The following is an 18028-nucleotide window of genomic DNA, read 5'->3' on the forward strand; positions in this document are numbered from 1 at the left end:
CCTATTCCAAGCAGGTCAAGAACGACGTATCTTCGTATTGTAAACATACAAGCATAAGTTGCGAACAGATCTCTACCAGTGTCTTCCAGGCGACTCCAGGTTACACAAGTAAACTCAATCACATTCCCCCCTGTCCTGGTTGGAATAGACTGAGGAGAGATGAAACCCTACGAGAGGTTGTTTAAGGTTGATTTCAGCGAGTGAATCAATTTATTTAGATCGTTCGGGTTTAGGCCAGTTCCCCACTACTTAATATTACCAAGGTTTATTCTCTTCGCGACGGCTACTGGTAGAACTCAACACATCTTCCGTGACCACCTTGCCCAAGTATCGATAGGCACGATGCGAATGAGCACCTTCGAATCTCGCAAATTCTGCATGTTAGCAGGTTTTGCAGTTTCTTCTAAACTAGACCAGCTGGGATCCCATCCGCGTCATGTCTGATACTAGTTGCGAATGGCTCGGGGATTCGTTGCCTTGTTTGCTGAACACAGAGTCGCCTCGACGAGGCGCTGTTGTTGCAAAGTATCCCTGAAAAGGTGATTCTGACTGGGCACAAGGCATATTTCATGACTCATGTCGTCGATGAACCCCGGTATTGTATGTCTGCGCGGGAGTGGGTTCCCTTTCGCAGCAGAACACGTTGCTCGGAACCCTGTGTCGTGCATATGCAAGACAACTCAGCGCGCCTTGAGGAGGTCAAGGCCCCCAGAACCTTGAGGCTTATTTCAATTGGTGAATAGACCGTTGTCTTCCAACATGGAAATTGACATTGCAAGTATCGACATACGTGGTTCTCAGACTGGGAGAATTAATAAATAAAAGCTATTTTCGTCATTGAAATAATTTTTGATTTCCCATTTATTCACCATTTTGTGGCATTATTTGTTCCTTGATTATGTCTTCAACGACAACCCAAACAAAAATGCTCGTCCCCACAAAGGCGGAGCATGATGATTTCTTGATCAACAAAATCATTGATCACTTCACCCATCTTACTTCCGATCCTGATTTCCAAAACGCGTCTGCAACCTATAGTCAGGTCAAAGAGCAACAGGAGCAAATCCGGGTTCGAGATGAGAAGCTGGCCGAACTGCAACAAATTATCGAAGCTGAGGCAAAGAAAAGATTGGTTGCGCTCAGCCAACTATCTGCAGTGAATCAAACCCTGACAACGCAAAGGGATAATGCGGAGAGACAAATACTTCTCTTCTAAAAGAGGCTACAGAAAGAGAGAAGTCTATAACTGAGATCTCTCGAAGGATGCAAAACCTTCAGATCCAGATACAAACGCAATTATCAGAAGGATCCGAGGAAGAAAGAAAGATGAAGTCAACAGTTGAACAACACAATCGTGACGTTGACACCCTCCAGACAAAGCTTAAAGAAAGAGATGGATCAATCGACAATATGAGGGCTACTAATGCAAAACTTGAGAGCCTCCTTGCCGTCGAAAAGACGAAAGGCGATAACCTCCAACAAGAGAAGAGCTCACTTGATCAAAAGATGCAAAAAACTTGCAGTCGACTTGAAAAATTCGATGCCTTCATTCTTAAACCTCGCGAAATTGATGAACAGTCAATGTAGGTGGTAATTTCCCCTGGATGTTACATTGCAGACTATTGATTCCAGTTGTTAGTATTGATGGTTTTTCGAGCCTATGGGACTATGCTACGAATGAAATTTGGAGCATCTTACAGCAGAATCTAAGCGACAAGAATCTCGGAGTATGTTTGCTCCACATATTTTTCCATGTTTTCATTGAAATTTAGACTAACTTCTCTGGCAGAATGATGGAAGCTGGAAGAAGTTCAGACTAAGCGCCGAGGATGCTATCCGAGACAGAGCTTTCCAAGGACAGTCTATTCCCCTATGTGCTTCGAATTCCGATGCCGCTAAGGGAATGCCTCTGGCTGTGACTTTAGGTATTCTATCCAGGGAGATCGATAAGCAGATTTTTCAGCCGAGTTACTTTCCCTCCGAGACTGGTCATTTCAGGATCAGCTTGAATAGGCTCGTGAAAAACGACTGCGAGAAAGAAAGTTTTTATCGTTCTGTCATGCTTTCTATTGATCGCGAGGGACAGGAAGCTGAACTTCAGTCTAGGGCCAGGTCTGTTGTTCAAAACGTGTCCCACTTTCTCTATGAGCTCCTTTCAACTGCCCAGTATGGCGAGCTTAAAGAGAAAATAAAGAATGTTGTTGATAGGGCAATCGAGATCTGGCGTCCTATCCAGCATGCTACGAAAAGATATGAGACAGAATTTGATCCTGTCGATTGGGCCCACGATGAGGATTCCCCATTTCAGTTTCCCGTGGGTTGTCAGGATCAAATCGGCGCTGAACAATCGCATGAGCACCTTCTTGTGATTTTCCCCGGATTATCTTCCTTGGAAGGTGATACCTTTATCTTGACTTCTGTCGTTCCACTCATGAGCTGGCAATGTGTTGATGCCAAACACGAACTGAGGAAAGAAGTTCAAAGGCAAGCTATTCCTACGACTAAACAATCCAGTCGTAAAAGGCAGAACTCTGTTGCGAAAGGTCAACCAAAGTCAAATGGGAATGGTTTTTTAGGGGGGCATTCCTCAGGAGGCTCAGACAATTAAGGAAAAACGAGCCACCCATTCGAGCCACGCTGAGGTTTCAACCATCTCCAGGGACATATTATGGGTGACGAAAGTATTGAGCTATCGAACTTGCTGAGAACTTGTGTTTCCTTTCTTCATTGCCTTACTTGTTGACTAACGTTTTGCTTGTGCTTTGCATCACATTCTCATTCAGTTTCTATTTGTCAAGAACAGATTTCCAATGTACTATTGGGAACCTAATTCAATGTTTGCTACCGTTGATAGTCTACAATTGAAAGGAAATTTGGAAGCCCACTTACATAGCAAACAGCCATTCTTGGGATGTGGGTGATGAGACTAGTGACGAGCAGCGTTGTGCGAGTCTGGTTTTTGGCTATTGTTGCGTGTACATATGAATATGATAATGTATGGTGAATGTCGATGGTGATTGTGTTGACGTGACGACAACTGCCTATGTTGATCACCAAGCGGTGAAAGCGTTCTGTCTGGCGGCGAAAATGCCACTTCACCCCCTCACTTGATGGAAATGACTGATCTTTGACACCTTGTTTGGGTCCTTGCACATACTATGGCGCGATTAGACAAAGGTCTACAGTGAACGAACAGTTGAGTAAATAAGGCATTTCCGCTCGTTCGGCTGTTGCCAAAGATTGTTTGATCAATACTAGGGAGTTATCTAGCTAGGAGAATGGCTAATAGACAGTGCTCTCGACTAAAGAAACGATTTGATGGTCGAATATTCAGGAACTGAGACGGTTCAGTCTTAAATGCAGACAGGTAGAACCTCGGGGCGGTGATGGTGAATTGCTTGATAAAATCGGACGCACTACAGGAGGTGAACGTACACTAGCAGAACAAATCCCTAGTTTGACAAGCCTTTGGATTCTGATTCTCGGTCACTCCGCTTTTTATCAAATATTGACTCAGTAGATGGCTTTCCATTTCCAGGGTAGGATCGCTTTGCCCTGGATAAATTACTACATCCGTTCTTTGTAGCCACTCGCTCGCATCGCTAATTCGCTGTTACTCAAGCACGTAAAGTATGGGTCTAGGAATGACAGGGTGTGTCTACAGAAAGTAAAGGCTTCAAGGAATTAGGCTGTAGACACGGCTACTTTCGAAGTCAATGGTAAGCGCACGTTGTCGATCCACAAGACGACCACTGCCGTAGGCACCATGTCACTAGACCTACCACCGAGAAAGTCCCAATAAATGGCGGTGCCATTGGTTATCGAAGAGGACCAATAGCTGCATTATTAGTGGTCAAGCCTGTATTCCCCAGAGCTTGGAGGTTTAAAGAAACATTGTCAAAGGATGTGAGCCATAATTTCGTCTGCAGCCTCTGAGGTGATTCGTAGGAAAATGTCACATCGCAGATGTAGTATAAAGTTGGCGGAAGAGACAACCCCGCGGGACGAATAGCGATATCTGCCTGGCTGGCGTCTAACTCCACTTCTCATTCACTTGAAGGCGCAAGGCAGCCGCTCAAGTGACTAATGAGAATCAAGATGTTTGCACACGATGCCGTTAGTGACGTCATTCTCTGCTCTTGCCTTGCCAGGTGGAATGGCCTTTGCAGAGCCATGATTTGTCTTCCTATTACTTAGCTGATGAGATAGACGCCATTTGTCCAGGTTTGGTCTTTTGCAGAACACCATCCGCTGGGCTATCGGGAATATCGGGGAGCATGGGGGGTCCCTTTGCGAGCAGATACAGACTTGACAAAGTGAATACCTCAATCGGATATTTCCCAACATTTCACCATTATCCAGGAGTACAATGGCGTCGTTCTGCGGGAATGGCCGTCCGTGCCTCGGGCGGAGATGATGAAAGCGTCTCGGGGAGGCAAGGCTGGGAGGGCACAGAGAGCCTATAGAGGAGGGCCAATGACTTGGAGACTGTCGGGGTCGGCGGCCGGGGCAATGAAGGTAAATTCCGGAAGCCTTGTGATTAGAGACTGCCAAGAAATTCGCACGCTGTTCGGGTCTGCCCTGACTGTCTGGCTCCTCTAGAACATCCCGACTCCTGGTCCACAATCGCGTCTCACTCGTAGCTCTCCAAGCCCACCCACCACGTTTTTCCAGGCGATATATCACTCAATCAAAATTGACTGTGTTTTTCTATTCTGCAAAAAAATTAGGTGCTAATTTTTGCAGCTTGAATTCGACTTGTCTTCTGTTCTGTCACGTGATGGGATTGCGGCGGCAACGCGTTCCAAAGTCCTCTGCAATGTATAGTAAATCAAGATGTACCAATGTGAGACGAATCGTTCACGAAGCCAAAACCTTTAGGAATTGGTTACATTTTTTTCGGACCGCTCAGCCAGGGCGAGAATCTGCTCGAGATTGCTCGAGCCAATCTTTGTATGAGACAACAGGGGAAAAAGCACCGGCGGCCCATTATGCCCCGAGAACTCGAAGAATGACTGATATGACCAAACAGTAATGCGTCTCCTCTTCTTTGAACCTCGAAGCCCCATGCATGACACTTCGAGCGGCCGTATTCAGCCCGCCGGTGGCCACACCTTTTGATGTTGGCTTGGTATCCCGATGGTCGGCTTAGAGTTGCATATGCCGAGCACGGTCATTGAACTCCATGGCCTCTCATTAGATGATGGCCTTCTTGTTACCCACACTCAAGGCTACTCAATGCGCTTGTATGCATTGAAGTGGCAACGGGTGCACTCGAGTATGGGTAGCTCGGCGGACGAGTCTATATGGCCCATTGAACTGGGTATGATCTTCGAAGTTCTCATTGAATGTGAGGGTTATTGCTCTGCACTGGGATTTCCGTGACGTCTCGGACTTCATCTCGTTTCGATCGCGGATTTTGCCGAAGTACAGGAACGAGCATCCGATGACATAGATGTCGATACCACTGCAATTACCGGGCGGGTGACGTGCGATAGATGAAAAGCATATCGTGAAGAAGCAAAAGTTCTTGCAGAGGGCTGCCCGGCTGAGATCGGTAGGTATTGGTCGCTCGGCGGATAGAGTTCGTTTCGCAGAAAGGATGAGGGAAACTCGCCGGTAGTGAGACGCTTGTCGTAAGGCAATATTTATATGGTGTCAATGCCAAACTCTTGCTTGCGACGGCCAATTGATGGAAAGATCGAGTGGTGTATTCAAGGACGTCGAAGTCGTGATTGTCGGCAGGTCATTCATGGGAACTTGTCTCCAGAGCACGCCAGAATGCTGATTATTGGGCAAAAATTGAATGAAGAATGCCGGGTATTGAGTGTGACGCGCTCACTCAGCAGTGCGAGGCAAAACTCCAACCTCTAATGACGCCAGGATAGTGGCCTGGACGAGAGATCCAGCGCATCGCGGCAAAGGCGGTGAGGGTGTGCAAGACGCGTGCGAGAGTTTGCGCGATGTCCGCAGAGTTGATACGCGGCCTGTACCATTTGGGAAACGACCCTTCAAGATACGTCAGTATGCATCGGGATAAAGGAAAGTCCACTCACGATTCTTCATCTTCGATCTTGTCCAATCTTTGGCTCGCTCTAACGATGCTCGACAGACCGGACCTCGCCTTGGCGTGGATCTGCCCGATCTCCATCTTTCAACCCAACGCACCCTCTTTCTTGCAACATTACGAATATCGCTTCGGATTAGTCACCCTTCGGCTAAGATCATGGCCGTCGATCGATGAGGACTGCATGGAGTAATGGCACTGAGCAGACGTACCTGATTTCCAACGAATGCCCTCACACGAGCTAGCCGCAGCTGTAGCCGTACCGGAGTGTGCCTGTAGCCTTCTTTTGGGAACGCTGCCCGAATCCCAATTCATCTGAGACACCGGCGACGTGTGCGTGGATTTTAAAGTGGCAATGTGGCAGTGTTACTCGAACCTGAGGTATTTATCATCATTGGACGCTTGATGTCTTGTTCTGAGGCATGTTCTGTGGAAGATCGTATTAGCAAGTGGATTGGACTAGAGGCTTCTGGCTCACATGTTCTGATGGCTAATAAGTGAATTTGGCTAGCGTTTTGGAGCTGGCTGGCCGGTGTAGAATGTTCGTAGCGCTTACCAGGGGCGGTTCAATGCATGTAGACGGGGTCGATCGCAGCATTTGTAATATTAGCTTAGTATGAGACAGGTTCAAGCTAACTAGGGACATACCTGCCGCAGGAAGACTCGCTTGCATTCATGATCAAAGAAGCTAATGGGGAGTGACATTGGATCAGCTCAGCTGGGCAAGACTCATAGGTGCTTCCATACGTAGAAGGTTTTTATGCCTTCATCCTGGCTAGCTGGCACGAGATGGAAAAGCAGTGACCACTCAATTGCCTGATGGGAGCTAGCTGACTTGATGATCGGGGTGTGTACTGTCCGTGTCAGTACCGGTACGGGCTCGAAGAAATTCCAAGCTGGCGGAACTAAACATGGGTCGGCTGCAGGACCGCATCTAATGGCTTTTTGGTTCGAGGGAATTCACCGAGTGCGATAAGGTCAGGCAGTGATCTGAATTGACAGAGTGCTGGGGAAGAGGCGATATTTATAGACTTTACGGCTTGTCGTGTCGCCCACCCGCTTCATTTCGCCTCAGTTTAGCCGTGTCTGTCCGTGGCGAATTTTGAGAGGAAATGGTGAAGATGCCTGCCCAAATTGAGGCACGTTGAACACATTTATCCGTTGATGTGATGGTTTGGGTCGCAATCAACTGCAGGTTGTTTAGTCGACGAGAGATCTCTTCTACTGTCATATTGTAGCGTCAAGTTTCTAAAACATCGCCGTTGAAGGAACGTTTGATTGACGGAGATAATGTGCAGATATATCTTGCCTCAGCAAAAACTACTCTGTTAGCAAGAATGCCCAACGTCTAGGTTTCTACTTTTTCAAAGTGTGGTCTTTTTAGGTCCAGCGGTGAGTCAACGACTACACTTTTGAACACTGAGACACGACCTGCAGCGTGATCACCAAATCAATACCTTGTGCCGTTGGCTGTAAGCACAATCATTGTACTGTCAGCATTGACCGTGAACCAGGAGACCAAGCCGATTTAATTGTTTCCCGCTGTGGGTCTAGGATCTGGGTCAGCGCACATTCACTTAGGTCCCAGTCGCGCACCGGATACCTAGCTCGGAGCCGCTGTAGTGAATGAAGCGTGGCGGTACTACATTTACTGTAGGTAGTCTGGAACATCAAACACTATGTTCTTGCTCTGCTCAGTCTATTCATGTTTCCGACCAAAGACTATGTAAGTAAAATGGTCTTTTTTCTTACCTGACTGACATTGTGGCTTATTGTGGTCATGCCGTTGAAATATATCTTGGAGCAAAGCCCAACTTTGCATGCAAATTTGAATAACTAGAGCGTCGATAATTATATATATACTGCATTAAAACTGTGAAATCACCTCGAACATCTATTCGTTCTACTATCCTTCGGACTGATTGTGGAATGGCGTTTCCCTCGAACAAAGCCAGGCCTGTTTGTATGGAGATTCGTCAATAATCACCATTTCACTGAGACTGCGTCATCAGTCCGCGGAGACAACATCCGTCACGTGTCCCGACTAGGCGCGTCACCAACGCGACCGAACGTCTCAGACCAGGACTTCCGAGCGGCTCTTCCCACGATATGGAGAGCCACCTACGAAAAGGATACCTAACAGTAGGCGGACCCACCTGAGAAAATCATGAATGCACGGTGTTATCAATCAATCGATCAGAATCCTGCACCAATGGCCCACTTTGTTTGACCTGCTCGATCAACATTCTTCCCCCTTTCCAAGTCTTCGGGCCAACGCTCACGCTAATGCAAATTCGGAGGCTCGAATCTCCCGCAACGGAGATCTCTTGCAATACACCATTGTCGACCTCGCCAGTCGAACGATGAGAGACCCCTCGCGCCTAGACTCGCTGGGCTCGTGAGATGCCATTAAGCCGCGGTATCGAGACATAGGGCGTACATGCCCAGTCCAGCAATCACGAACGCAAAGGCTGAAATAGACGTCAATTAGAAGCGTCGCTACCTTCTCCTAGAGTCAAGTGTCGACAAGCCTACGAACAACTCTCTGAAGCAAGCGCTGACGGGAGAGCACGCCATGTCTGATATCGAAACGCTCGAGCAGCTGGCTAGAGCGTCAAAGCCCTTCCTGGCCTCCATGCGAGTCGTCGGAACAATGAGCGACTCGGTTGGACAGCACAGTATTTCACTGGGACCTCGGAGGCAGCTGTGGGCACGATCCTGCTTTCGCTGGTATCAACGAAATCTGCATATGGCAAAATATGTCTCAATATGCCCCTAGAGCTGCTATTTCTGTTCCCATCTACGATATACTCAGTGCTGGGATTGCCTGGACTGGCCCTGGGAGCTACCGCACTCCTAGACCCCTCGTTCAATTTCCCAGGGCCAGCTTTGTGCTTTCGGGGATCCAAGTGGAGTATGCTTGGGACTGACACACTTTGGATTCACGTGCAGGCTTCTAGCCCGAGCGGGCTCTGGTTCAATCAGTGATCCCGCGAATGAGTGAACCAGAACTGGGAATGCAATCAATGACCCTGGGAGCCATATTGCTCCTGGGGCTCTTGAGCTATATCCTGGAGCCGCTGGCCTTGATCCCGGGACCGTAGAGGTTCATCCTGGGCATCTTCTCATTGATAGCGATGAAAGTCTGAACGCGTAGCATTCCACGGTGCAGCGATATAAGAGTGAAAAACCATTGGGTATAATCCCGTTGTTTAGAGAGCCCAATTGCGCAGGGTGGAGGTCTTTGATATACCGAAGAAGATTTGAAGAGTCTCAAAGTTTGTTGTCGAAATTTGGATTGTATGGTCGATGGCAGAAGGCTACGAGTTTCTAGTTCAAAGCTACGGGGGCTCGCAAAACGAAGCTAGTGAGGGGACGATCTACATAGATACATTTAATATTTTTGGGCATACACTTTGGCTTTGAGAACAATCGAACTAGTAGACCAATGCTTGTAAGCAATCAACGCGATGTGCCTTGTGTGCGCCTCGAGCATGAATATGATGATGTCATCGATTACGAAGTCTGAAATCCGGGCCGGGTATTATCTCGAGTAAAAGGTGGGCGATTTACTAGTTTCCATTATATTAAATGATATATGTCGGAGACTTCTACCCATAATATTCGCGAATTGTTGCGACAAAAGCCGTTCGAAGAAGTCTGTACAATGGCAGGAGAAAAATCAGCAGTATCAAATTGCCAAAAAATGGGGCAAGAAGATCCTGATGAGAGGCTGGTTTATCTAGCATGCCAGCATATCTTCCGTGGCTCCTATTCCCACGTCCGAAAACCAAAAGTAATTAAGAGCTTGATTCAAGAAAATAAGCCCTCCCTCGCATGTATTCTGCGGGAATACACTATCAAGCGGACTAGCAAAGTCGCCAAAAAGTTGCTTGAGGATCAAATTTTTGACGATACTTTGAAAGCCAAGCTACGATTCCCGGAATTGTTTGATGTATCACCGAATCAAAGCGCCGAAAGAGAAGTTTCGGAAGCAGAAGCGGCGAAAGTTGAAGCAAGTGCGGTAAAGGAGATCACCGAAAGGGAAGTCTCAAGAGATTTCCAAATCGTTTCTGAGGAAAAATCAGACGGTGAGGGGGTTAGGGAATTGGATAGTAGGTATACCCAATGACAGGAATCAGCACCTACAGACAATTTATATACTCCAACAGAGTTACACCCGGAGCGATATCGAGATATCAATAAAGCTATTCCGTCGCTTTACCCAGTCTACACACAATATCGATGTCAACATCTTATCACAACCATGATACAACAATTGCTCGAAGAAAGCTGTTTTGACTTCGCTCAGCAACATTTTCCTCACCTTTTGGTAATAAACGGCTGGGATTGCCCCGAGGCAGTAGAACTGACAGAATGGACCAAGCTCCTCTCTCAACATCCTCCACAGCCGGCTGAAGGTATAAATAAACCAATTAACGAATTATTTGGCCTTGTTCGTGAATTAAGACACTCAGCAGTCCACCGGCTTCGAAAGACTGCAACTGGTATTGAACGACTTGCCGAAAACGCGCAGCTTTTTCTTGAAACTTTGGATGATGCCTTTCGTTCAGAAAAGGTATCTGTACTTCGAAGACAGCTAAAATGCGCAATTGAAGAGATGAAGTGCAAAAAGGACCTCTTGGAACGGAGACTAAGCACACAACTCAAGGAAATTCAAGAAAAGCGAGCCGAATTAGATGCGTGTGAAAAAGATGCAATTGAATCTATGAGTCGCGATGACCAACAATATCAGAAAGATATCGGTGAAGGGCTAGAAGGCGTTGTTCGAAATTTGAAGACAAATGAAACACATGGTGAGAAAGGAAAGGGAAAGTTGTCTTCCATAGAAAAAGATTTGGACGAGTCGGAAGACGAGTTCCCCTGGGCGGACTTAACAAGCTATAGGCTTGAACTTCACTAGGGCTATAGTGGACAATTCCTTTTTTTTTGGATTTCCGGAATCCGACAGGCAGAAATAATCAATGATGTCCTACATACCTATTGGAGATCAGGATCTGAAACTCAACAAAGGGGGCAATAGCTGGCACAGACCAAGTTTGTCAGCCAGATAATCAGAGCATTTCATGTTTGGTGGCATTAGAATCTTGCGAGTGTAAGGTGTATAGATGTTACCGAATTGCCTTAGAAATTACCAATGCTAGCTTGCTGCATTTAGCTGATTCAGTCATTTGAGATACAGTATGTCTGCGGTATCTCACAAAATGTTCATATACCACGCCTTAGAGGTCCATTCTCCCAGTAGCACACATCCGATGTACATACTCCCAGATCCATGACGACGATCGTAATTTCTTGGGTCGGTAATTTCTAAGCGCCGGCATCAAGCGATCTGAAGAAAGAGTTAGCATTCACGTCAAGGCAGCTTGAGAGGGTCCATACCTGAAATCGAGCCTCGTGTCAGCGTTGATTCGCTACTATCAGCAGAATCAGATTCAGACACAATAATTGTCTGAAACCACAGATCGATGTTGCTCCGGGTTGCCGCATCGGCTGAAGCGTCTGAATGTATGACCGTCTGTTCTGTCGAGCGACGGCGGGGCTCTCGTCGTTTACGGTGACTTTGACGTCTTGGAGATCGCGCAGTCGTGCGACCATTCTTCCGCAGAATATGGTACTTTTTGCCTCGTAAGGATTCAACGCTTCGGTCCACGCCGAACCTTTCTCTGTATGCGCCTGGAAGATCTTTCCACGGCAATGAACGATTTTCATCTAACCATCGCAGGAGGTTCTCTTCTTCTTGGACTGACCAGCTCAGAATTCCACGTGGGGACATTGTGAAATTTAAAATGATGCTCAAGGGACGGTCGTGAGTTTTTGTTGAGGGGAGTAAGCTGAGTTTTAAATACTCGCTAGACTTAGTCAAGAGTATCATTCACTGGCGAAGTTGGTCAAACTTTTTGGAGTCAGAGTCTGTTCCATGGATTGGTTTGATGAGCCATATTGAGGATTCTGCACCTGAGAAGCGCTTTGTATCACAGACTTTCACCAGTTTCTGATCCTCAAGTTTCTGATCCTCAGAAATCTGAGGTCTTTTGTCTTTTGTTTCTTTTTTCTTTTACTTTTTTTTGTTTTCGAATTAAGCGTCGCTCCTGAGCAACAATGATCATCAAATATTGAGCATTGCTCAAATTGCACAATCTGGATGAAATTTAATGTGGTTAGAGCAATGTTCGTATGTTGATCTTGCCTGTTGAAGCTACCTGTTGAAGCTACCTGTTGAAGCTACCTGTTGAAGCTACCTGTTGAAGCTACCTGTTGAAGTTACCTGTTGAAGTCGCCTGTTGAAATTCTACATGGTGATCTCGCCTGTTGACCTTGTCTGTTGAGCTTGCTTGTTGAAGTTGCATGTTGATCTCGCCTGTTCATCTCGCCTGTTGATCTCGCCTGTTGATCTCGCCTGTTCATCTTGTCTGTTCATCTTGCCTGTTCACCTTGCCTGTTGATCTTGCCCGTTGAAATCTTACATGACTTTACTTGTTCAGCTTTGACCTCATCTAGAGCCGTGAAAAGCTCACACTCGCAAATTCCTAAACAATGTGGCTCTACATATTTCCATGGAGCTCAACATCTGAGAGAGTCTTCGTTGTTGCGACAGACATCAATTGCTTACTCAGACCTTCCGGACAAACCTTATAAAAGCTGCCCGACTTTTGCCTTGGGTAAATTCGCCGTTCTAAAACTTCTCTACTACAAGCATGGTTGAAATTAGAAAGGCTTCCCGGCCCGCCAAACACGAAAACTTTCGACGTCGATTAGAGCGCGCTTTATCCTTGTCACCTTCCGATTCGGACAGTGCAAAAGGCTCTTCATCATCGGCAGAGAGTGACACTACCGAGATTGAATCTCTTGCGGAGAACAACTTCGCCAATCTCCAACGTGAGACGACCCCGGTGGGTAGCACCCCGCAAGATGACACTGAGGATTGGATCCAGAGAGAGGATTTCGGGAGGGAGCAGAACATTGGAGGAGAATCTGCAACCTCGGACAATCGTTTCATGATCGCCTTCCAGTGTATCTCCGAGTAAGTATCTGACTCCGCCGCTAAGCCGTTTCCAACCTCGCTGCTAACCATACATCTATCAGACTAGACACCCGAGTGAAGTAAGTCGCAATTCTTTCGAAGAGGCGCCACCGCTGATACCATTCTAGGTCGATCCAGAGCTCGCTGAGCACTCTTGCAGATAAGACTGAAACCATTTGCAGTGATCTGGATGATATTGTTCAACGATTGGTAGCCGTGGAGGCAGCAATAGATACCATAGCTACAGAGACTCGGAGCAATACGGAAGAGGATAGTTGACTGGGTGAACATGTTGTCGCCAATGAGGTTTCGGACTATGATGTGTTGACTTTTTGTTACCTAAGTAGTGCTACATGATTCACATGTCCACTTGTTTCCATCTACGTGCCACAGCATCCAGCTACATCACCAACCTGAGTAGATTTTCAATTCAAATCACTAAGTATTGGTGGTCTGGAATGTATAAATTAGAAAATCGCCATTGGTCTAAATCATACTTGGTTTGGCTGATACGCGCACGGACTATTTGCCACGTGCCAATTAAGCTTTATCGTGCCGGTGTTTCTGCAACTCGACCCACTTACTACATTCGGAGAGTGACAAACTTGGAACCAATTTTTAGAATCTTGCGCGGCAGGCCGGGCAAATGATGGTCGAGATCATTGAGAACAAAATTTTTGATGTTACATTCAGTCCTCTGGGCAGATAATTCCAAATCATATGACCCGTGGCAATCCTTTGTGTTGTGATATGAGGCTGGTGCAGATCAGGAACCAAGCCGAACCATCGGAATTAATCCCGAAATATGTATACGAAGAATCAAGTTGATTGGAAATCAACTTGATCTTCCCGTTGTATATATAGCCTAATGTTTCCCTATGAGTAAAAAAGAAAATGAATCTCCCTTTGAACTACAACACTTTGATTTGACTTTGCTAAACTGGCTGAGTGGTAGACCATCTAGCATGCCACTTGCCAAGGCTTACAGTGCCATGATTGGATCAAATATCCGAGCAGCGGAAGATCATCTTGCGAAGAGAGTTAGGAGAGGACGGCGATCATGATCCACCGGGTGGACGGACGGACCCAGGTGACAGGCCCCGCTTGGCGATGAACAGAACTGCTTGAAAGATTCATCTATTTTATTTACTTTTCGGAAAGCTCTTTATTCAAAACAAGGTATGAAATCGTCTACCAGTTAAATCTGATCGTATTGCAGCCGTAGTCCCAAGACGGTGATGCGACCAGGAGATAGTTGTGTGCGTCATAATTTCTGACATCAAAATACCACCCCACTTGTCTGGATTGGACCCACAAGAACCCAAGAACGCTTCACACAAAGGAATCAAACACGTTGCTTGCCCCACGCTCTTGCTGAATGCTCGAAGAGGGATTGCCCGATTCGGCGAACCCGGGAAGTGAATCGGATCCCAAAGATCCTAGCGGGCCGTACTGCTCCGTCCAATTTCCGTGGATCACTCCAGAGCCGGGTAGATAGGTTGCTAGTCTGCGGTTCTGAAGAGCGTCGATCGCGTTCCAGTATCGCGTGGTCGCAGACACTAGCTCGCCATGTGTTTGAAGTAATATTGGCTGAACGTCATTCCACGGGATGTTATCTTGTGTCGAAGCATTCAACAATTCCACCTGCTGCTGGAGTTGACGAATCTCGTTCTGAAGTCTTTTATTCTCAGCCAGCGCGGTTTCTTTCAGCGCAATAGCTTGCTGCAGTTTCGAACTCTCTTCAGCCTTTGTGGCTTGCATTCGCTGCACCAATTGAGACTCGTAAGCCTTTTGGTCGTCCTTCTCCGCAAGGGCCAAACGAAGCTCCCGACCAATTCTGTCCATCTCATCAAAGCACTTAGCATGGATGGCTTTAGACTCCTTCTTCCGGTCACTCTTCGACACGAGATGCCTTTAAACAGTATGATCAGCCGAAAGCGCATGGTATCAGCAGTACTGAGCATCGTGATGGGGGATTCAAGAATTGAGGAATCGAAAATAAACGACATACCGGGACTTTGGATGGCTTCGTGACTGAATGCAGAGAAGAGCAGTCTGCACGAGACTCGGAGACCCCCGACGAAGCAGGGCTGGGAGAATTGATGCGGGACCTCGCACGCGTCACTCTTGACCTGCTTCTGATATCTAACTTCTTTGGGGTGGAGCTTGATTGCTTTGCCATGGTATCAGATATCTTGACAGGCGTGTTGTGGTAGAACAGTGGAAGAAAAATGTTTTTCTGTAACGAAGATTGGGAATCGAAGCTTTTAATACAGAGCAAGTTTTTGAGAGATGATCTGCAACGAAGCACAAAAGTATGTTGCCCTGCCAAGCAACCCTAGTGGTACCAGTCTTCTGAGCCCGAAGTCTCAATTGTGCATTCACGCCGAGAATTCGGAGTCTGTTAGTGTGCCAGAAAGTACCGTCAATATTCTTGATGCCGCATAAATATAGACGTGATGCATTTGTTGATGTTCGACAGAGACCCGCACAAACATGAATGCCGCGTACACGAATGGAGGGGTCTCTAGAGGTTCCCCGAAGAGAGGCTGTGTATATACGGAACATGATGACTTGCTGCTGCATAAGTTCAGATACCTGTGAACCGCCAGAAGCCAACTCCAAACCCCCCTTTTCTTTTCTTTTTCTTTTTAAGCAAAGCTAATTCCAGATAAGAATGCACGTGGAAAAGATTGAATTCCATGTTCTCGCCATGGCCACTTACCTTGGTACAGTGCATGGCTCAAATCCTAATTTCTCTGTGACTCAAAGCCACGAAGCACACGCTTTGAGAGCGCAAAGCACAAGGTTACCAGTGTTGCTCCCAAATGCCTTGAAGGTGATTCGCGATGCACTTTTGAACGGATCCCACATAGGGGAGAACTTCTCCACTTCTCTATTACCCGGGTGACCATTCTGTCGATCCAGTCGAGGGAAAGATCTAGAAGCTATCTTCCCTGCATCGAATCTTCTTCCAATACCTTACTTGTCCACTCGATGGTTCATCCTCCAGGTCCGAATTTATCACGGTCTAGAACACCATCTCATTCAGGGTCGTGCATGCTTGGCAGGAAAAAATAGGTTTACATGAATAAGTTGGGAACAATTTAGACGCCGATTAGCTTTCAGAAACGTCAGGGTCGGCGTTGTAGGCCAGAAGACTCTGGTCAATCCGAACTCTATCTGTAATGCCGTGGTGTGTTTTTGTGAAATACGCCTCTGCCTGTGAATGTAACCTTTCTTGCATTGGTAAATTGCTTTGGGAAAAACGACCGAAAGGGTGCAAGTATATTGAGGGACAGCTCTTCACGAATATCTTATCCTGTCAAGGAGTCTTTATTCGACCTTTTCCGATTATAAGACATTCTTTCAGGTATCAGCTTCAAATCACCCATTCATGGAAAATCCGGTCTTCTCGTCTGAGCTGTCCCGACCGAGTGTTTCCACGGGTTGACCAAAAAGCATCCCAGCTTTTGACAAACCCCACTTGTCGATCTTTGGAAGCCGAAAATTTACTTTATCTCTCTAAGTTTTCCATTGGCATCCAAATTTTCTGGTTAAAGGGAGAATTCTATTGTCTGGCTAAACTGGCTAAGTGATCAAGGCCAATCATGTTTAGTGTTCGTCACAGCCTCTGGGTTATCAACAAGTCTGCGACCCATCGAGCCATGTGTGGACCCAATATGATCTAAAAGCTCCCCGAGTCATTGTCAGGAGCCCTGGCAACCACGTCATGATCGCATTGCGAGAAGATCACATGTTGAATAGTAGTCTTTAAAACCGTCTACCCACCATGTCCACCTCATAGCTCTCAAGTTCTCTTCGTTTGCAACAAGTCTGCAGTTATCATGGACACGATCATTAGCAGCCTGCCACCAGACGTCGGGGCCATCCTGATGAAAAACGTCTCGATCATCCAGGTCGTGGCCATGTTCTCAATCGGTGCCTACAACGCCTTCGAAACAGCAATCGTCACTTTCGACACGTTCAAGCGCTACAGTGGTCTCTATTTCTGGAGCATGCAGGTCGCGTCTTGGGGCATCCTTGTGCATGCACTGCCTGCCATGGCTCGTTTTGTCTCTCAGGCGTCTAATCTTTCTACGTCAATCCCTTTCATCATCGGGTGGTACGCCATGGTTACCGGTCAGGCCGTCGTACTCTATTCACGTCTGAACCTCGTTGTCTCCAACATGGGAAAGGTGCGGTGGGTTTTGTGGATGATCATTGGCAATTTTTTCATTCTCCACGTCCCCATGACCGTCCTATTCTTTGGCCTGAACCAAGGTGACGCACACTTCGCTCGACCTGCCGCGATATACGATCGCATCCAGGTGACAGGCTTCTGCGTACAAGATTTCATCATTTGCGGGATTTATATCTACGAAGCAATCCGAGCTCTCCAGCCGATGATCGAGATCCGAGGTCGCAATGGTCGGAATGCCATCATACATCTGCTCTGGATCAACATTATTGTCGTGTTGCTCAACATTCTACTCCTTCTCGCGGAGTACAAGCTGCACTACATTCAAGTGAGCTTCAAGACCGTGGTGTACAGCATCAAGTTGAAGTTGGAATTCTCCGTGTTCAATCGTCTCCGGTCGTTGACGAGCACGCAGCCCAGTCTATCCCAGTATGCGCCCGAAGAGCGGCACAGATCAAGCAAGACGAGTCTCCTGGACAAGATATTTCCATGGGTTTCTGTCACACCGGATAGAAATGTGAGACCTGAGGCTGCTCAGAGAGAAACTCCACGAGGCGCATGCGCAACATCGAATGAGAACAGCCCTCGCCCTGGAAACACCTCGTTCACACGACTCTCTGCCAATACCGCAATCAATTCTCCCACGGGCTCATCAGACAGTCTGCCCACGCTAGAATTGAGTCTGTCTGAATTTTCACCCAGATTGGATGTATGA

General features: G+C 47.0%; 6 protein-coding genes across 6 annotated transcripts; 4 read left to right on the forward strand and 2 right to left on the reverse strand.

Moving 5' to 3' along the window:
* Window positions 1-925: 925 nt before the first annotated feature.
* Window positions 926-2608, forward strand: N7520_001629 (uncharacterized protein; the record flags this gene model as incomplete). The annotated part of the gene is made up of 4 exons (XM_057135564.1): window positions 926-1156; window positions 1375-1583; window positions 1640-1727; window positions 1790-2608. 4 exons carry the CDS (start codon window positions 926-928, stop codon window positions 2606-2608), a joined length of 1347 nt encoding a protein of 448 aa, XP_057001500.1.
* A 7165-nt stretch (window positions 2609-9773) lies between these two features.
* N7520_001630 (uncharacterized protein) lies at window positions 9774-10991 on the forward strand (the record flags this gene model as incomplete). The annotated part of the gene is made up of 2 exons (XM_057135565.1): window positions 9774-10182; window positions 10240-10991. The coding sequence occupies 2 exons, from the start codon at window positions 9774-9776 to the stop codon at window positions 10989-10991; spliced, it is 1161 nt and encodes a 386-aa protein (XP_057001501.1).
* Window positions 10992-11310: 319 nt separating this feature from the next.
* On the reverse strand, window positions 11311-11864 carry N7520_001631 (uncharacterized protein; the record flags this gene model as incomplete). The annotated part of the gene is made up of 2 exons (XM_057135566.1): window positions 11311-11420; window positions 11471-11864. The coding sequence occupies 2 exons, from the start codon at window positions 11862-11864 to the stop codon at window positions 11311-11313; spliced, it is 504 nt and encodes a 167-aa protein (XP_057001502.1).
* Window positions 11865-12786: 922 nt separating this feature from the next.
* On the forward strand, window positions 12787-13391 carry N7520_001632 (uncharacterized protein; the record flags this gene model as incomplete). The annotated part of the gene is made up of 3 exons (XM_057135567.1): window positions 12787-13112; window positions 13175-13192; window positions 13241-13391. The coding sequence occupies 3 exons, from the start codon at window positions 12787-12789 to the stop codon at window positions 13389-13391; spliced, it is 495 nt and encodes a 164-aa protein (XP_057001503.1).
* A 1053-nt stretch (window positions 13392-14444) lies between these two features.
* Window positions 14445-15294, reverse strand: N7520_001633 (uncharacterized protein; the record flags this gene model as incomplete). The annotated part of the gene is made up of 2 exons (XM_057135568.1): window positions 14445-15008; window positions 15124-15294. The coding sequence occupies 2 exons, from the start codon at window positions 15292-15294 to the stop codon at window positions 14445-14447; spliced, it is 735 nt and encodes a 244-aa protein (XP_057001504.1).
* A 1666-nt stretch (window positions 15295-16960) lies between these two features.
* Window positions 16961-18028, forward strand: N7520_001634 (uncharacterized protein; the record flags this gene model as incomplete). Its single annotated transcript, XM_057135569.1, has 1 exon — window positions 16961-18028. One exon carries the CDS (start codon window positions 16961-16963, stop codon window positions 18026-18028), a length of 1068 nt encoding a protein of 355 aa, XP_057001505.1.

The sequence above is a fragment of the Penicillium odoratum genome (assembly GCF_028828045.1).
Source record: "Penicillium odoratum strain IBT 22623 chromosome Unknown utg000001l_segment0_segment0, whole genome shotgun sequence".
Classification (NCBI taxonomy): Eukaryota; Fungi; Ascomycota; class Eurotiomycetes; order Eurotiales; family Aspergillaceae; genus Penicillium; species Penicillium odoratum.